Here is a 17,429-nt window from a genome sequence, read left to right as displayed (position 1 = left end):
CGACTTATCACTGCACCTTCATGTTCCACCGCTCAAAGCCACACATGCTCTCCCCCTGAACACCTAAAGTACAGTTAAGTAAATTCAAGAGTAACTGTACAGCTTACACCAAAATAAATATACAAGCACCCTACAAACCATTCTGCTTAGAATACTCACATCACAATTCTGAACTGAAAATCCAACATCTCCCACAGCAGGACCTTTAGACACAAAGACTCCTGCAGAAATCCTCTCCCATACTCACTCTAACATTCAAGTACCTTCAAGAAGTGAAATATGCAATGTCCAGACTCAGTCTTAAGTCTCTAATCTTCTGTGTAGTCAAAACATTGATGACTGGTTTAAAATATCTAGACAGAAGTGATTTGAATTTGGCTTCTTAAGTTTACTTTGTTCATTTTTTCAAACTTTTTTGCAACAAGGGATAGTTCTTTAGGCTAATATCCTGATGGGATTTGCATACAACCAAATAATAAAGATAACGGACTTAGAGGTTGAAGTTGCACACCATAGTTGGGTATGACATGGGCACCATAAAATTATGAGAATGAAAAACCCTATTATGTGCCACTGGATGAAATGAACATCGGGTTCAGCATTCACCTCTTCTGGAATAGACCAGAATGATCTTGGTATAAACACACCAACCACAACACCGATCCAGCATGTCTTGCTTCTGTCCTTACAGTCACAGTTTTGGAAGGTTGCATTTGTCCCAGATAGCTTCCCAGTGATGACTGACGTAAACGTGGACTCATGCTTAAAGAAGTAGTTCTCTGTATGTCTGCTGGCAAACTCAAATATTAATGACTGACAGGCCAGTGGAATGAGCTCCCAATTCTTTTCAGAGCAGTTCCCAGTTTAGGTTGAGGTACAACAAAGCAGCAATGCAAAACAAATCTTGTTTCTCACTGATGCATGAAAAAAAAAAAAAGCACCCGGAGCCTGAAAGGACTACAATCTATATTATATGATAAGAACAGAGTTACTAGACTGAGATTTCACCAGTGGTGTATAGTGACCACATAAAATATACCACAGCCTTCACTGGTATTACAAGTGCCTACCTCTTTTACTCATTTGCTCCACATAAACCAGACTAGTGGAAAGAAATTTAATACCACCACCACAGCTCAAGTAAAAATGACAAAGATTAATAACTACTAACAACTGCATTGTATTAGAAGCATTCCTTCAAGTACCAGTCCATTTTCAAGTTATCAAAGTACATTTAAACAGCTTCCTTGCCTGAAAGGATTTTTCAAAATATTCTAGTAGAGATTGACAGCGCGTGCCACACGTAAGTCAGAACTAGCACACTATAAAGGTAATGCACTAATAAAACACAGCTATTTCTTGCTGTCTTCTGATAATCCTCAAACATAAATCACAATAATTCAGATGCTTTGCAAGATTATCAAATACATTTCAACTAAACATTTATTCATTTCTGAAAAAGTAAGATTCAAAACTTCTTTGCAGCTCACTTTTAAGGCAGGCTATTTTATTCCTTTTTAGCCCAACAATTTCTTAACAAGTCTTTATTTCTTTGTCACTAAACATTAAAGCAAAATTTTTGCAAGACAGATTTTTAATTTTCCAGTTTCATGAAGTTGGTTAAGAAACTTTTTAAAACTGTAAATTTTTTATTGTGGCAGGAGTTTTGAAGTGCTGGAAGGAAGCCAGGACAAGGAAAAAAAAAAAAGAGAACAGTTTCTGTACAATTAAATACAGCATGATAATGAGATGCGTTCTCATTACTTCTGGGAACAGAACAATGTAAGTGCTTTCACCCAATTAGCTTTTCAACTTACAGATGCCAAATGAGATTTTTATTTTCAAGATTTGCAAAAGCGTTTATTAAAGAAATTTCCATTATTTAGAAGAATGAGAAAACTTCAAAGCTCTCAAAACTGAATCGCTGCCTATTCGAGAAAAAGATAAGGGAACAAATTAAGGCAAATTCTTGCAGACCATGTACCTGCTATCAAAGTACAGTATTCAAATAGTAGGTTGGTAGGCAACACTTTTCTCTGAACACAGAAAACTAATACAACCCGTCTTACTTATCAGAATTCTTTTTTAACTGAAAAAGTTACAACTATTCACTAGGCTTCTTACAAACTAATTCAGATGAGTTTACCTGGACCACAGCCGCTCTCTGTAAAGGCATCTGTTAATGTTTAAGATCACAAACAGTTCCTTAAAAAAAAAAATTACATATGCACTTAGCATGCTGTCACAAGTATCACTTTGTTTCTTGCTCAACTGCATCATGCCATCCAGCAGAAGCCTGGAAATGCAAAAATACTAGCATACCCATTGTCTCCCCAGACACAGAAAACAACATGGGGAGTCTCCTTCTTAGTGGCATCCTGAGTAGCGGTTCCTCTGTCAGGCTGAGAACAGGGGAGAAAAAGAGAAGTCCACAGTGGGGCTGCAAAAGAAGCTACATAACAGATGATATACAGATGTTCCCACATCTGTTCAAAGGAGAGTGCTGACAACATTCAAGTGGTCGGCACTTCTCTGCATTTGCTACATTTAGACTTAACCACACAAAAAGAATAATCAGAACTGGTGATGATGGTGGGTTTGAGGATTCATTCGCAAGAATAAAGGAAGTAGAATTGCTTGCACCCTACAGCAAAAAAAAGGTATGAGCAAGAAGTCTCTACATATTATTGGATCACGGATTTTCTCTTTATTTCTAAATATACAGAATAACAGTGAGCTGCAATTCCCCTCTGGCTGCACTTCAGCAGATCTGACTCCAGCTGCAGGCTGAACAGCACTCTGGATCTGTTCCTCTGCAGGCAGCTGAGATAAGTTACCAGAAACAACAGCTGAGCTGAACAAGAGTTCACTCCTTAAGTCAGTCACAGTGTCTGATGCAGAACACTTCCTTTTACGAAGTTGACGAAAGATAATCAATAGGTACATGAAAATAAGCCAGATTCCCAACAGATGAGCAGCAGAAGTTGCCGCCATTTAAGATTACCCATCTCTCCACTGTTTTGTTTTTCCCTCTTGTTTTAATACTCTTACTCCAAAAGCCCTTGCACTTTATCACAATCTCTGAAACAATGCCATTTAAAATGATGGCGTATTTCCAACCCTTCCCACCCACCCCATGTTGAACTGGACAGTGGAAGAGGGCAGGACAGACTAAAGAGACAAACATAAAGCCATTCCTTGCTGTGAATAACTTGAAGAATCTTTTTCAAGCTTCCATTTCCTGCTTCTTTACCACAGTTTCCAAGTCCCACTGTAGTAATTAACATTTCTTGACAGAGGAAGTGACACTTAGTTTCATTGTTCTTCCCAAGGAACCATAACTCACTTTGAGCCGTGTATTTCTCTCTACATTACACCTTACTGCACCTTTAAAGCACCCCTGAGCTCAGCTGCAAATAAGTGAATATTTTTATACAAAACTTGGTTTCCAGAGCTCCTACTCATAGATCAGTCCTTAAGACAGACAAATAGTTAAACACCTAAGGTTTTTTACTTCAGAAATTAGTTAGACATTGCTTTGATGTAATGTTGAGGCAAGCTCTTCTGTTCATGAGCTCTTTTAGAATATTTTGGTCATGCAAAAGAACAACTTTAGGGTCATCCTTAAGGATTTTCATTCCTCTCAAGAACAGATGTGCCAAATGAATTCCCTCTTTTCTAATTATTTTTCTGAACTTTTTTCTGTTCAACTTCTTAAGCTACTTTTATTATTGAAGGGTCCAACCACAAGATGGAAGCACAGTCACCAACAGTAGAAATCTACAGAATAAACAATTTTATACATAGTTCTGTACAACCTCAGCATGATAAAAAAACGGCTCGAAAACAGTTACTCTAATCAGTTATGTAATGACTTAGAGCTACTTGTCACCACCTTCAAAACTTCCCACCTTGCCCAATATCCAAATTCTGTGTTGCCTTTAACTCCTACTGTATTCCTAACCTGATTCATGTCCATCAAAAATAATCATAATTTCTCCTCCGTAGTAAGAGATGTTGCAGTATATTTGCTTTTAAGGTTATCAAAGATGCTACCACTGTGCTAGCGAGAGCCAGGGTTGCCAAATGTACCAGCTTATAATACATCATTGACAGCATCAATAAAAAAATACTTCACTCCTGTGCATACTAAGGTAGCAAAATTTGCTCCTTGGTCTGGTCCATCTCAGAGAGAGCGCATGCCCGCCCACAATCAATCTCTTCCACCTACTGCCTTTTTTTCTCTGGGTCTCTGGTTACCTGCTTTTTTCCCTGTGATTCACTAGTTTTCTGGAGCAGAGATCATCTCCTCCTTCACTGAAAGAATGCTCAGCATGGAAGTGATGCAGCTGCGAAAACCATACTGACAACAGTTGTGGACTACACTGTTTAACTATGGCAAGGGTCAACTTCAGCCCTGTGCTTTAGACTGGATTCCATTCACATTTTGGCTTAAAAAAAAAAAAAAAAAAAAGAGCAGCTTAATTAGAAAAGCCTTACAGCATACCCAGCTTTATGTATCTGCCTTTCAAATTTACAAACCCCATTTTCCATGGAAGTTAACTTGCAACTGCAAAATGGCTACAGATGAAGGTTAACATCTTCAGTTGCTCTTGGATCTACACTTATTCTGCTTAGAAAAAAAAAAAGAAAATCCCATGTGTCCCTTGATACTCTGCTTTGAAGATGCAGTAGGTAAATAATTAAGAAGGCTCAATACATTATCAAAACACTTATCAAGAGACTTTTCTTTATCCAAAGCTAAGTGCATACTACAAAGCTCTGTCCATACTGATAGCTTGCTTTGTGACATAAAAAACATCTCCTAATCAAGGTGACTCCAGCAAATTAACCAAGTAGCTGTATCAAAAGCAAAAGGCAAGTTTTCATACTAGAGCACATCTTTCCTACAGACTATTTACACACATTGGCAAGAGAAAATGTTATCCTCCCTCCTCACTAGAACACTTCAGCTGTGCACCTATGTATACACACATAGATACACTTGTACAGGAAGCACAGACTGTCCTCTACACTTTTATAAAACAAGCCCTGTAAATACAATAACTTATTTTTTCAAAAATGAAAACATCAATGCACTGATCTAAAGACAGCGAGGTCCTTCAGTGGAATATACGGTTACTTTGAAACTGAAGAAATATTTAAGTCCTGAAGTGTATGAAATCTTAAATTGGGAGAAAATCATTGGCTTCTCAAACAAAATGAAGATGTTCCTGCACTTCCACCTTAGTTTAAGATTCATATTAGTTAAATAATGTTTATTTTTGCAAGAATAACTTAAACTATTGCTCTTGCAAATACAATTTAAGTCTACAGTCATAATTTTAAAGTACAAGTTAAAATTTACAAGCACTAAAATCTAGGAGTATTAAGGTCACATGCCTACAAAATACTAATTTTAAAACAAGCTGTAGCTGTTTCCGTGATCTAATGAGGACAGTCCAAGAAGGTTTGCTTTTATAAGCAGAGAAAGTTTGATTTGCTAGCTTAAGCAAGCATTGCAGCAAAAAAAGGGCAACCTAGCCATTGCTGGTTTTACTATGAAAAACCTTTTGGTACCTCTGAGCACGATGAGCTACATCTTCCATCTCAACTAACTAAAAATTGAGTAAAGTCACCATTTCACTTAGGAGTCAGTTGTACATTGATTTAAAGAGGTATTTAACAGACCCCTCTTCTCTCAGTCACTAGACACTGGATGATGCCACAGTTCTTCAGGCACTACTACTGCATTTGATGTACATGAATATAAAATGCAGTAATTCCTGTCTCTGTTGTTGTAAGCCCCTGAAAGTGTAGCCCACATTCTTTTCAAATACATATCAGTTACAATTTATCATCATAATACTTTTGATTGAAGATATATAATGTTGATTCTGCACTACAATTTTACTGTTAACCAAGACAATGTCAAATACATAAAAGCAAGAACAATGTGAACGATACACAGCTTCTCCCTTTAATACGTGTTTGCAATCTGTAACAGACTAGTTCGTTAGCATTTAGTTAGAATGTTATGTAATGGCTGAGGTATTTGTAATAAAAACAGTCTATTTCTGTTAGCCTGTTCTTCATAGACATAAAAGCTGTCTTCATCTGATTTTTATTAGGACTTAATCTTCCTCTGCTCTTTATGCATATTATTTTTTAAGACTTCTGTCCACTCCATTTTCATCTCACAAACATGCACACACAGAGTGTTATTTCCTCCCACCTCCTCACACAAATCTCAGCTTTTATTTTTGCACCTGCTTTCACCCATAAGAAGTTTCTATGGGGTTTTGTGAAACCCAGACCCAAAAAAAAAGAGGGCATGCGGCTGAGCAAAGAAAGAATTTCCTGCAGAACAACTGGTTCTACCAGTAAAACACCACTGGCAGTCCCGTCATTACAAGCCCAACATCCATCCCCAACTAGTGGAAAGGTGGTGCATTTTCTGGGCGGAGCTTTTTTCCCCCCTCAAACCCTCCATTACTGTACACGGCCTCTGAAGATGTCCAACTCTTCCTTCAACAGAAGGAGAAGGAATATTTTTTTCTTCGCTCACATCTCCAATACACTACGCAAGGGTTTATTCCTCTGCAAGAGCACATTATGAAAGGGTTTAATCATTCTGCAAAAGCTACCTTTTTCTTTCTATCTCCACATCTATGCCTCTTATCCACGCCATCCTTATATGGTATTTAGACTATATTTTCTACCCTCTCTCCACTTTCACATCACTCCTGTTAGTTAGCCTGGAAAATATTCTGGAATAAAGAACTTGCACTTTCAGTAACCTAGGACACCTGGCTGACATTAACCCCATACAACGTACTCACTGCTTTAACTAACATTGTTTCTCTTTATCGATATACAGCGTTTATTCAGGCAGAACAAAACCTACGTGAGAGCTCCCTTCTGAACTGCATCATCTTTTCCTTGCTCGTTGTGGCCCATTTCATTTTCCCCAGTAGACTTCAGGATGTGGGGAAACAGGACCTACAGAAGATGCAAGCAATAAACCCGTACCATTGAACAAGGACTCCAGCAATCAAGTTAAAGCTGTAGAATGATGCAACCATTTTTACAGGTTGCTCTACAAAAAGCTAGGGTTCCTGTTATGAAATCTAAATTAGAGTAAAGAAATTATAAATTGCTACTAAACTGCAAAGAGACAGAATATTTCTATTAGCAAAACTCACAGAGATGACTGCATAATGATTATACATATTTCGCAAGCTGTTATTTACCAAAGCAATATACTTTGTGCAGGAAATGTATATACACTAAGGCAGAGTTCTAGGTGGCAGAGACACTCACAAGCCATAAGACCAGTCTCCACACACAAGCACTGGCCTATGCCAGTTCTCACTTCAGTTTAAACAGCCACCTCTTAAGCACACACCTCCACCAAAGCAGTCATACTCCTCACTCACTGAGCACAATATTCAGGGGTGCAAATTGCCTTTTCATTGAACATTCACCAAATTCAAAGAACTCTCAAAACTTTGAGACGCCTTAGTCTCAAGGAGACTGTAGCAGAGTTACACTAAAACACCCTAAAATTAACTCTGAAGAAAAATTCTCTAAACTACTGTCATGGTTTAGACTGAATCCGCCAATTACAGGCGACAGATGCTCTCTCCCTACCTCTCGCTCCAAGGAGAGGAGGAGGAGAGATGAAGAGATTTACAAGTTTAGAAGAAACTAGACTACTTTGATGAAATATTAATAATAAAACAGGTACAATATATAGAAAACCTTATCAAGCTCCGAGGATGATGTCACTGGCAGGCACTAGGGAAGTCTCAGACTGGACTCGGTAACGAATGGGAACTAGACTCCAGCTCTGGAGTCTGGAACACAAAGATTGGGATCAAAGGCAGATGAATAGACAGGGTCCTCTTTGAACATCAGCCATTGAAGAAAGAGAGGGCTGACCCTTTCATCCCTCAGCTTTTATACTGAGCATGGGGCAGATAGGATGGAATACCCCTGCTGGTCAACTTTGGGTCACCTGTCCTGTCCGCTCCTCCCTACAGCTGGGACCCCTCTATGCTTTTCCATTTCCGACCCTCCAACAGGGCAAATAACAAAATTAGCTGACCATAGTTGTTATAGCCGTAAGTATAAGCGAGAGCTTCTCTACATACCATACCTTGGCATTGACTACAAACACAGATCTTAACACACTGAGAACGAACTGTTTTCTGCACAATATGCTGTTAATTTCAGAGAGTTCGAAGAGGTCTATCTCAGAAGTAAAATTACTGAACAGAAAGTTGGTTCTATTTTATTTCAAACCAGAATAAATATGTAATTCAAAGAAAATTGACAGCCATTCAGCTCCTGGCATTGAGTATCAAACGGTAATCCTTTTGTTTCTCACTGATGGACAAATGAGATCATGTCCTGTTTCCTCCCCCTTTCAAAAGGAGTTTCTTGTCTGAGCAGAGCTCTTAAGACTAGACAATGGGTAGGCCTGATGCCTCGCTGCAAAAGAAACAAAGCTATTAAAAATTACAGTCCCGTTCCTTCTGTTGGAAATAACACTAATTTCTACTACTGCACCTATCTCACCCCAGTAATTGAAGAGCAACAAGGAAAAACGGTCCTTCCTCAATGGAATGAATGCTTCCTCCAAGCACTGAAGACCTTTCACAAAGGAACAAACTTACAAAATACATGCATAAGACACAAAAAGAAAAGAAATAGAAAAACCGAAATGTTCCGTTCAATACCCAGCACCATGCTCTCATGTGTGCTCCCCTTCCCCATAAAGAAGACCTGAATCAGAAACCATCTGGGCCATCCTTAGCCCCAAAATTTTCAATCCCTGCATCCCTAGGTGATGGCTCCCATCCTGCCCACTGCATTATGCCCACTGCAGACTGACTGCCTGAATTTTAGCCGTGTCATCTAACCATGCTCACACAAACCTTTAAACACTATCAATAAGAATACCTCTGACTCTGGTTACTGCACTCCTACAAATCTTGCCCTTACGAGCAGAAACAACACCTTCCTGAAAGGTGCTTCACTCAGTCCTAGATCAAATAACCCAGGAACAACCTTTTACTGTACATCTCAAGAACCACGGATGAATTTTTCAGAGTTAGGAAACCAAAGCGCCGTGCCCTGCATGTGTCTTCAGCATACTGTTAAGAAAAAGCTCCCCTCCCCCCGCGTTTCTGGAGGAAGAATCACAGCCACAAAGTGAGCGCAAAAGCACGAAGGGGACGGCGCGCTTCTCGAGTAATCTCCAAAGAAAGAGACCTGGAGCCGTTAAAAAAGAAAAGGGGGGGGGGGGGGGGGGGGGAAGGGAGGGAGGAAGGGAATGGAGGACAGTAGGGAAGGTGGAAGAAAAAAGCAGCACACCCGCAAAAGCGGCGCTCAGCCGCCCCCACCACAGCAGCACCCTCCCGCCGCCCCCGGGCGAGGCCCGGCGCTGTGCCCGGCGCGGGGCGCGGCCAGCCGCAGGCGGCGATGCGGTGCGGCGCGGCCCAACGGCGCGGGGCAGCCCGGCCTGCCCGCCCGCCCGCCGCGGGCCCAGCAGCGCGCCGCCTCCCTCCTCCCGGCCGCGGCGGGCAGCGGGGTGCCGGCTCCCGGGGCACCCCTTTCCCCGCCGGCTGCGGGCCCGCCGCCGCTAGGCCGGGCGGAAGCCGCCCCCGCCCGGGGCCATGCGGCGCAGGCCGCTCGGCCGCTCCTCCCGGCGCCGGTCCGCGCCGCAGGCCGGCGGGGGGAAGCTGCGGGAGGCGCCGCCGCTGCTTACCTGGCGCGCAGGTCGGCGGGCCGGCGCTCCGGCCTCCCCGGAGGCTCCCGGACTCGGCGAGGCCGCTGCCGCTCCCGGCGCCGCGACGCCGCGCCTCACACAGCCGCTTTCTACACAGGGGCCAAGATGGCGGGCGGCCAAGCCGGCGCCAACGACGTCTGACCTCACCGCGCCGACCGCACGCGCGCACGCGCCTCGCCGGCCCCGCCCCCGCGCCGCCGCTCACGTGGCCACGCCGTGCCGCAGTCGGGCGGGCGCGCGGCGCCCCCGGCGCGCCCCCTGGCGGCGTGGGAAAGCGGGCGGAGCCGCCGGTGTCCCCCTCCCCACGCGCGGGGCCCGGCAGCAGCACGGTCTCCCGGAGGGAAGTGGCTGCAGGCCCAGCGCAGCGCCCGTCCGCTGCGTTTGCGGCAAAAGCGCCGGGTTGCAGGCACCCGCGGGTGAGTGGGGAGGCATTGCCTTCCCCCCGTGGGCTTCAGGGTCCCCTGCGGGGACGCTCACCCACCTGCATTTGTCACTGCATATGTTCTTTCTTAGGATGGGATTCTCCCCTCTGCCATGGCTCGGGGTACTGGGTGCGCTTGACCCGCCCCACAGTGATAATAAACTGTTAATAAAATCATCAGAGAAGACCAAATCCATGAGGTTTATTTGTGGCTCCCTCCCTCGTGTCCCAAAAGTTGGCGGACAAATACAAAGATCTCTACAGTTAGTGTTTCCGAAAATCTCAAGGTGTTGTGGATCTTGCCGAAATTTTATGGGCAAGCGGGTGTGGGGGGAAGGCTGGCCCCCTGCACCAGCCCATCCCAAAATGGTTCTTCCCAAAAGCCCTCTGGAGATCCAGCCTGGTGGTGGTACAAAGTGGGCACAGATTGCAGCAGGTTTGGGGTAAAAGCTCCATACGGCTCTTGATGGTTGTGAAACATTGGCAGGAGGGGGCCAGACACCGGACAGCACGAGGCTCCAGGCTCCTGCCAGTGCTGTGTCAGCTTTAGCCCTGCTGATGGCACCTGGCACCATCCCCAGCTCGCCCAGGACCAGGTCTCACCAGGCTTTTTCTACAGCTGGGGACCTACCCAGAGACTCCAGCCTGGATGGGGGTTTTTTGAAAGGAGGAAACCTGCTGTGAGAGCCACCGGCAAGGCCAGGAGGCACATCCAGCACCATCTAGAGGAGCCACTGGAGGAGTCATCTACCACCCGAGTTCTCAAGGGCTTCAGCGTCCGCTGCCACTGAGTCAGGATGGCATTTCTGGCCCCACTCCACTTTCCCCGTCCCACCAGCCGGTACTGGTAGGGAGTGCAGGGGCCGAAGAAGATGGCCAGGGCCAGCCTGGGGTCTGTCAGGAGCAGCCTCAGCACGTTGGGCTTTACACCAGCACACGAAGCAATTTCATCAGTGTAGCTGATAAAACTCATCTTCAAGTTCTCCCTCTCGGATGGATTCCTTCAATGGCACATAAAAGAGACAAAATCAAATAACATGATCCCATCTTGGTTGCCAGCCCCACATAAAGCCAAAGTTCTGGCCTCAGACGTTGGCTGAGCCCCAAACTCTGGGACGAGATCCCTCAGCCCCAAATAAACCTAAAGGCACTGAAAGAGCCTCTGTGGGGTTGGTGCCCAGTAGTTACCTGGGGCAGGGAATAGGCAGAAGCTTGTTTTGTCTCTGCAACCTACTTGTGGTCTCAAAAACGATCCTAGCATAATACTGCCATCATTACAATGCTACAAATACCCATGCTGTGTCCTTCCCCGAGGTTCACAGCTGTGGATTTGGCCGATTTTGATAGGCGGAGGAGTAGACATTCACAGATAAGACTGCCAAGGGGACTGGGAAAAACTGGGAGACACAGAAAGCTTCCCACACTGGGAGAGACCTCCAGGATTTTTCTGCTTGAGGCCTCATCTCCCTCGCAGGAGGGAGGATGTCCTGAGTCTACTTCTGCAAATTTGGGACAGCCTCAAGTTTAGCTCCATTTCACCCCAGACTTCTGTATTTCTGTGTAATAGCATCACCTCTGCAACCGCTGGAGCTCCCGGTGACAATCCCCATGGCTCTGCTTTATCCCAGATTTTCATCAGTGTCCTACAAGCCAGCTCTGCCTTGCTAGCAGACCTAACCCAGCCTGTGCCCTGCCTGGCTGGAGGTCCCCTCCTTCCTCCTGAAAGCTGCTGCAAAGCAGCACGTCCCTCATCACTCGTCCCACAGCCTTGAGGACACATCTCAACATCCTGTAAAATCCCAGTGCCAACAAGGCAGGATGTTAGCTCCCACATACCCGACAGATAAGTTTCAGCCTTGTCTAATACTCAACTTGACCTGTCAAAAACTGCCACCAAACTGTCTCCCACCCACATTGCCTGGCTCTGGTGGGGTTTCTGGATGGGGCTTGGACCTGACCCCAGCGCTCCTCGCTGCCTGGATTTGGGAGGGAGAAGCCACAAGATGGCACCCTTAGTCTGGAGGAAACCAAACCTCCATCTTGACATGCTGGGAACAAGGATATGGCTTGAAGTCCTGATGGAGGGGACCTGCAGGTCCTGAATCTTGCCATAAGCTACTCCAGAACACTGTGCCCTGGGTGTCCTGGTCCGTCATCGATAAAGGAGCCACAGCAGCATTTCCCCACCTTGCTATGGGTGGTGAGTGAGTAAATGCATCCAAGAAGAATTGGCTGTCCTAGGTGGGTCCCTCCCACGATCCCCATAGGGTTCCCCTTTCCCTGGGGTTATCCTGGTACATGGTGCCCATCACACCCCGAGTGCAGGAGCATCACACACCTTTTGACTGGTGGCTTCTTCTTCAAAACATCAGCTATCATCCTGCTGGTGGGAGGGAGCTTGTTCCAGCCTGAGAAGAACAGAGAAACCAGAGACCTCCAGCAGCACCTTAAGCTGAAAAGTTCACCTGCTTCCCATGCTCCCAGTCCCTTTACCAAGAGTGTTCATGCTTGGTGGTTATGGCAGTCTGCCTGGAGCAGCAGGGATATGGGGATGCAGCTGGGCAGCAGAGGCTATGATGCTACTAATGCCCGTGTCCACCATGGGCACTGTGGCAGGAGCTGAAATATGCCCTGGTCTCTGTGAACAGCGGGTCAGGCTGCTCAAAACCTCCCACCCCAGCAGACCCCCCCATCCCTGCACCCCATCTCTCACCTGCAAAGATCCCTGTCACCCAACGAGCCTGCATTTCTGTTCCCACCATCACAGAGCCAGTGAGTTGGACTAAGCCAATGATGGCTAGCGTTGGCTTTTCCAGTTGTGGAGGGAAGATGCATTTATAGAGGGAACGGTTATCGTCGAAGAGGCTGCGAACTGATTCTTCAAGGAAGGGAAACGAGAAGATGTAGCCTGTGGCAAAGAGCACCACATCGATGTTTTCTTCGATTGTGCCGTCTTCAAAAATAGCAGAGCTTTCGGTGAACTCCTTCACATTTGGCTTCAACACAACAGTCCCAGACAGGAGACAAAATGGCAGCTCTTCGTTGATAATTACCTTAAACTTGGAGCTTGCAAGTGGAAAAGAGGACAGCAATGTAAGCATCTGGGAGGGACCCAAAACGTCTTTTGTGGCCAGAGTTCCCACCCAATGATTTGCTATTCCACAAATATCCCCAGAAATTAAAAATCAAGCATTTCCTGCCATTAAAACCCCCACACCAACCAACAAAATAGTCAGAAAAAACACCTTTTGGTGGAAGCCAAGCCATAGTTTGTGTGATTAAACCACGAATTGAACTTCCGAAACCTGATCCTCCTCGTGAGGGCTGATGGGAGAAGCCAGTCGAGAAAGTGGTTGAAACGGGTGGTGCTAACCATGTCGAAGGGGAAGCCATGGTCCGAGACCCGGCTGAACACCCACGTGCTGCTCCTGGCACTGAGGAACACCTGGGGGAGAAGGCAGGTCTGAGCCTCCTGCCCGGATATCTCGTTGCTGGTTTTGCGCTGAATGGCGAATCCCATCTCCTGCACTTGGGAGCTGAGATGGTTATGCTGAGGAAAGGAGATGGCATCCAGGTGAACCAAACAGCTTGTGGTGGCTTCTGCAAAGTTCCCACAGCTGCTGAATAGCCACTCCTCAGATGACCCTAACTCTCCAGGAATTGCAGAGCTTCTTCAATTGCCCTCAATTTGAAGTGCTACTTATTGAGAAACCCATTGGGCAAAGCTTCCTGTGCATACCCTGAGCCACCAGCTCTTGTGGTCCCTGGTTGGGCTCTGCACGGCCATGGACTGTACCTTTGCAGCCACATGGCTCAGCTCCACGGAGAGGTCGCCGCCGGTGTTGCCGATGCCGACTACGAGGACCCGCTTTCCCCGAAAAGCCTCCATGTCTTTGTATTCCCGGCTGTGGAGGTACTGTCCTTTGAAGCGAGTGTTGATACCTAGGCAAAGAGCAGGGAGCATCTCCTACTGCCAGCTATGTTTGCTTGCCCCACCCTCATGCCCGGACTCTCTGCAGCCCCCGACTCTCCACCTCCCACCTCTGCTAGCAGCTGAGAAGCCCACGGAGTCTTGGCTCGCTGGGTGATGCCACCCTCCTGCACCTCCTTGGATCGTTCCTGCTTTGCAAATTCTTGTGCAAGAGCCTGGCTGCATCTTTCTGAGGTATTTTTCCCATTCCTGGGAATGCCCCTCACCATTCCCACAGGGTGAGGGTCCCACCTGCCCCAGCATGGGGGCTTTGTGGAGCAGACAGGCTCACAGAGGAAAATGCAGCCAAGGGACCCTTAGGTGCTGGGTGAAACCCAGAAGCCCTAGCCCACCCTGCTGCCAAGGCAGAGCTTACCTGGGAAAGAAGCCAATGGTAAGTAGGGCTCCTGGTAATGGCCGGTGCAAACCATGACGGCATCGAAGATGTGTGACTCCCAGATGCCATCGGTCTCGGTGACCACCTCCCACTGGCCTGAGGTGGCAAAATCTGGGCGCCTCCTCACGCTGACAGCTGTTGTCTTGCACCAAAGCCCAACAAAACAGCAGCTGGGGACTGCACCGCATTTCGGAGAGGACCTGCCTGCAAAGGGCTGGGGCTGCTGGGGGCAGGCTGGGTCTCCGGTGAGCTGCATGTCACCTCTGAAGGTGTTAAATCCCACCCTGCACCTTTCCCCTGGTGATGGCATTGAGGGGGGTGATGCACCAGGCAGCCCATGTTTCAGCAGCCTAATTTAAAACATGGAGCTGAAAAGGCTGCATTCAGGATGCAAAAGGCACTTGTCCTTGCAGGATCGCACCTAATATTGTCCCGTCCCACCTGGACAATGCCCTGGTATCTGCAGCCACTGACGGCTTTTCTCCCCATGGCATTTGGGGTCCCTGCTCACCTTGAAGCGTATGTGCCGCAGGAGGTCGAAGTGCCGGGCGTACATCCGAAAGTACTCCAGGAGGAGGCCATGAGGTAGGAAACTGGGAAAATCCTCTGGGCAGGGGAAGTCACTGAAGCAGGACATCTCCTTGGAGGTGTTGGTGATGACCGAGCGGTATACACTGATCCTCCCACCATCCATGGAGTCCTGTGTGAAGACAGTGGTGCCATTTGCGGGTGTGCAGGGAAGGACCTTCTCCCCCAAAGTGTTTGAGTATTTTTCCTCCTTGTATTCGGGTACAAGGAATAAATCAGGACTAGCACCTGGTGACCACGGCTTCTGCTCCCTCCATCTCCTTCTCTACCTTGGAATCAGGGGAGCCCTATGCCTGGGACAGGGACAGTCCTTGAGGGCATGGTCACCCTTTCCTCTTTGCTGCAGGCAAAGGGTATCCGAGGGAGGGGACAAACCCAGGGACAATCCTCCCCGTGCAGGCAGAGCCCACTGACCGTGTAGCGCCAGAGCCCCCCGATGTCTTCGCTCCTCTCAAAGCAGGTGGGCTCCAGCCCCTCGTCCAGGCAGCACTTGATGGAGGCCAACCCACCGACCCCAGCCCCGATAACAGCTACGCGCCGCACCATGCTGTCCCACGGCAGGCAACAGGCCGATGTGTGAGTAACTGAAAATATAATAGCCCAGGGATTAGCAGACACAACTGTCCCTTCTTCCCATCCCCAGCAAAACACCTTATGTCTTCCTTGGCTGCAGGTGTCCACAGAGGAAAACTGTCCTTGGAGAAAGCCACCACTAGTTTCTGACTTGAGCATTATGGATGGACACTGTTCATTACCCTTCCCGCTGTGCTAAGCCCTCAGCGAGTGCCCAGTGATTCCCCTCCTGCAGGCGGGGAAAAAATGAGGCACTTCTAAACCTCACTGCGCTGCTGCTTCTATTTATTCCCTTTCCTGGCCCAAACCAGGGTGTGCAAAGAAGGGGAAGGGGCTTGCAGCTATTTGCTTCTGCCTGCACAAAGTGATCCTCCTGAAACCTTTTCAAGAAACAATTTCAGCTAAGCTGGCTCGTTTTTATGCTTTCCTTTTGAATTTCCCATTAAAGGGCGTTCTCTCGAAAACAAAAAGCGTTTCTTTCTTTAAAAAAAAAAAAGTGATGCCTCACTGAGCAGGAGCACAGGACAGCGATTCAGAAGTTAGACAGCACCGTGAAAGTGCGGCTGGGATTACAGAATACACAAAAGGTAAGAAACCCAGGAAACGCAGGGCATAAATGGGAGGAACTCAAGGCTCGGGGCGTGTAAACAGAGCTGCACCGAGCTTCACTGGAAAGCAAAAAAAATTAGGAAAAAATGAACCCATGTGAACTTTGATTAGATAACAAACACTCCTACTGCAGAGTCTGAAGAAAGAGTCATTTATAACTTTTTTTCTACCTGTTTTGTGTCAAAAAGTACGTTAACATAAACAGGAACTGGAGGAAACTGCAGCAGCCAGGGAAAAATGAGGGAGGTGCAAAAACCCCCCTCTGCAACCGAAAGCCCTGTCTGAGCCGCTCCTTGATCTGCAGGAACAGGGCAGGACATACCAACACTCGCCCACCCCCTGGTTTCTGGACCCTCCCTTGGCTTTGAGAAAGGGGAGTGACGTGCCTGGGGTGCTAAAATCACCCCTCTTTTCCAGCGCTGCCTACCGACTGCTTTGCTCCAAAAGGTCCCTGCGACACCCCCTCTCCCCCTGCCCCCAGCGAGTCGAAGCTGGTGGCGAATGCCAAAACCCCAGAGAGCTGGCTGCCCACTTTTAGAGCCTGCAAAACCCAGCCGGAGAAAAGAGAGGAGCAAACCTTGCAGGGCAGAGCTGTGCCTTCGCTGCTCAGGCTTCGGCCAAACTTTGCTTCGAGTTTCTCTACCTGCAGATTCAAAGGAAAGGCTGAAGTCCGGGCTGCTCGCCGTGGCTTTTGCACCGCCGACCTTTACACCCGTCCTCCCCTGCTCTGCTTTGCCTAAGTGCCCTAGCAGAAAGCTCCCAACCTCCCTGCGGCGGTGCTGGGTGGAAATCCGGACTGAAATCCCAAGGGGGCCACACTTGCAAGGACTCCCACACTGCAGCTTGCTGCTGCCCCAGCCCCGGCAGCAACTTGGGGTTGTCCTGATCCATCCCCCTGTGTGCTGCCTGCGCTGGGCAGGTGCTCACTTGGCATCCCTGGGAAATCAGCAAAACATGCTCCCTTTGCCTGCATGCCAGCCGACAGCATGGAGCAGGGGACACAGTGCATGGGGAAGCCTAATTTTTGGTGGTCAATGAAAGCCCTCTCAGCCCCAGGCTTGTGGGATGCACAGCC

General features: G+C 47.4%; 2 protein-coding genes across 4 annotated transcripts in view; both read right to left on the bottom strand.

The window, feature by feature from the left end:
- Positions 1-9,987, bottom strand: part of PRRC2C (proline rich coiled-coil 2C) — a 75,801-nt gene extending 65,814 nt beyond the window's left edge. The window contains exon 1 of the mRNA XM_074152734.1: positions 9,776-9,987. The gene's annotated coding sequence lies outside the window, so the exon portion shown is untranslated. The remainder of the gene's footprint in view (positions 1-9,775) is intronic.
- A 408-nt stretch (positions 9,988-10,395) lies between these two features.
- LOC141467981 (dimethylaniline monooxygenase [N-oxide-forming] 4-like) lies at positions 10,396-17,001 on the bottom strand. 3 transcript variants are annotated; one of them, XM_074152737.1, is made up of 9 exons: positions 16,932-17,001; positions 15,587-15,756; positions 15,096-15,284; positions 14,564-14,726; positions 14,014-14,159; positions 13,463-13,662; positions 12,931-13,283; positions 12,556-12,625; positions 10,396-11,218 (listed from the first exon to the last, which is right to left on the bottom strand). In XM_074152737.1, the coding sequence occupies exons 2-9, from the start codon at positions 15,716-15,718 to the stop codon at positions 10,831-10,833; spliced, it is 1,641 nt and encodes a 546-aa protein (XP_074008838.1). In that variant the 5' UTR covers positions 15,719-15,756; positions 16,932-17,001; the 3' UTR covers positions 10,396-10,830. The 3 variants fall into 3 exon arrangements, with proteins under 3 accessions (XP_074008838.1, XP_074008837.1, XP_074008836.1); XM_074152736.1 differs by lacking the exon at positions 16,932-17,001 and adding an exon at positions 12,251-12,265 and having other exon boundaries at positions 10,402-11,205; positions 12,552-12,625; positions 15,587-15,718; XM_074152735.1 differs by lacking the exon at positions 16,932-17,001 and having other exon boundaries at positions 10,402-11,218; positions 12,547-12,625; positions 15,587-15,718.
- Between the last annotated feature and the right edge of the window lie 428 nt (positions 17,002-17,429).

This window comes from Numenius arquata, chromosome 8 (assembly GCF_964106895.1).
Source record: "Numenius arquata chromosome 8, bNumArq3.hap1.1, whole genome shotgun sequence".
Classification (NCBI taxonomy): domain Eukaryota; kingdom Metazoa; phylum Chordata; class Aves; order Charadriiformes; family Scolopacidae; genus Numenius; species Numenius arquata.
Note: the sequence above shows the minus strand (reverse complement) of the source record. Positions and strands in the feature narration are given on the sequence as shown.

What these genes read in the sequence shown, in the direction of transcription:
- LOC141467981 (XM_074152735.1), bottom strand. Translation starts at nt 15,718, where the DNA reads ATGGTGCGGCGCGTAGCTGTTATCGGGGCTGGGGTCGGTGGGTTGGCC. An exon ending in GGGGGCTCTGGCGCTACACG is followed by an intron (nt 15,285 to 15,586) that starts GTCAGTGGGCTC and finishes GTCTTCACACAG; the next exon opens with GACTCCATGGATGGTGGGAG. An exon ending in TGCGGCACATACGCTTCAAG is followed by an intron (nt 14,727 to 15,095) that starts GTGAGCAGGGAC and finishes CTTTGGTGCAAG; the next exon opens with ACAACAGCTGTCAGCGTGAG.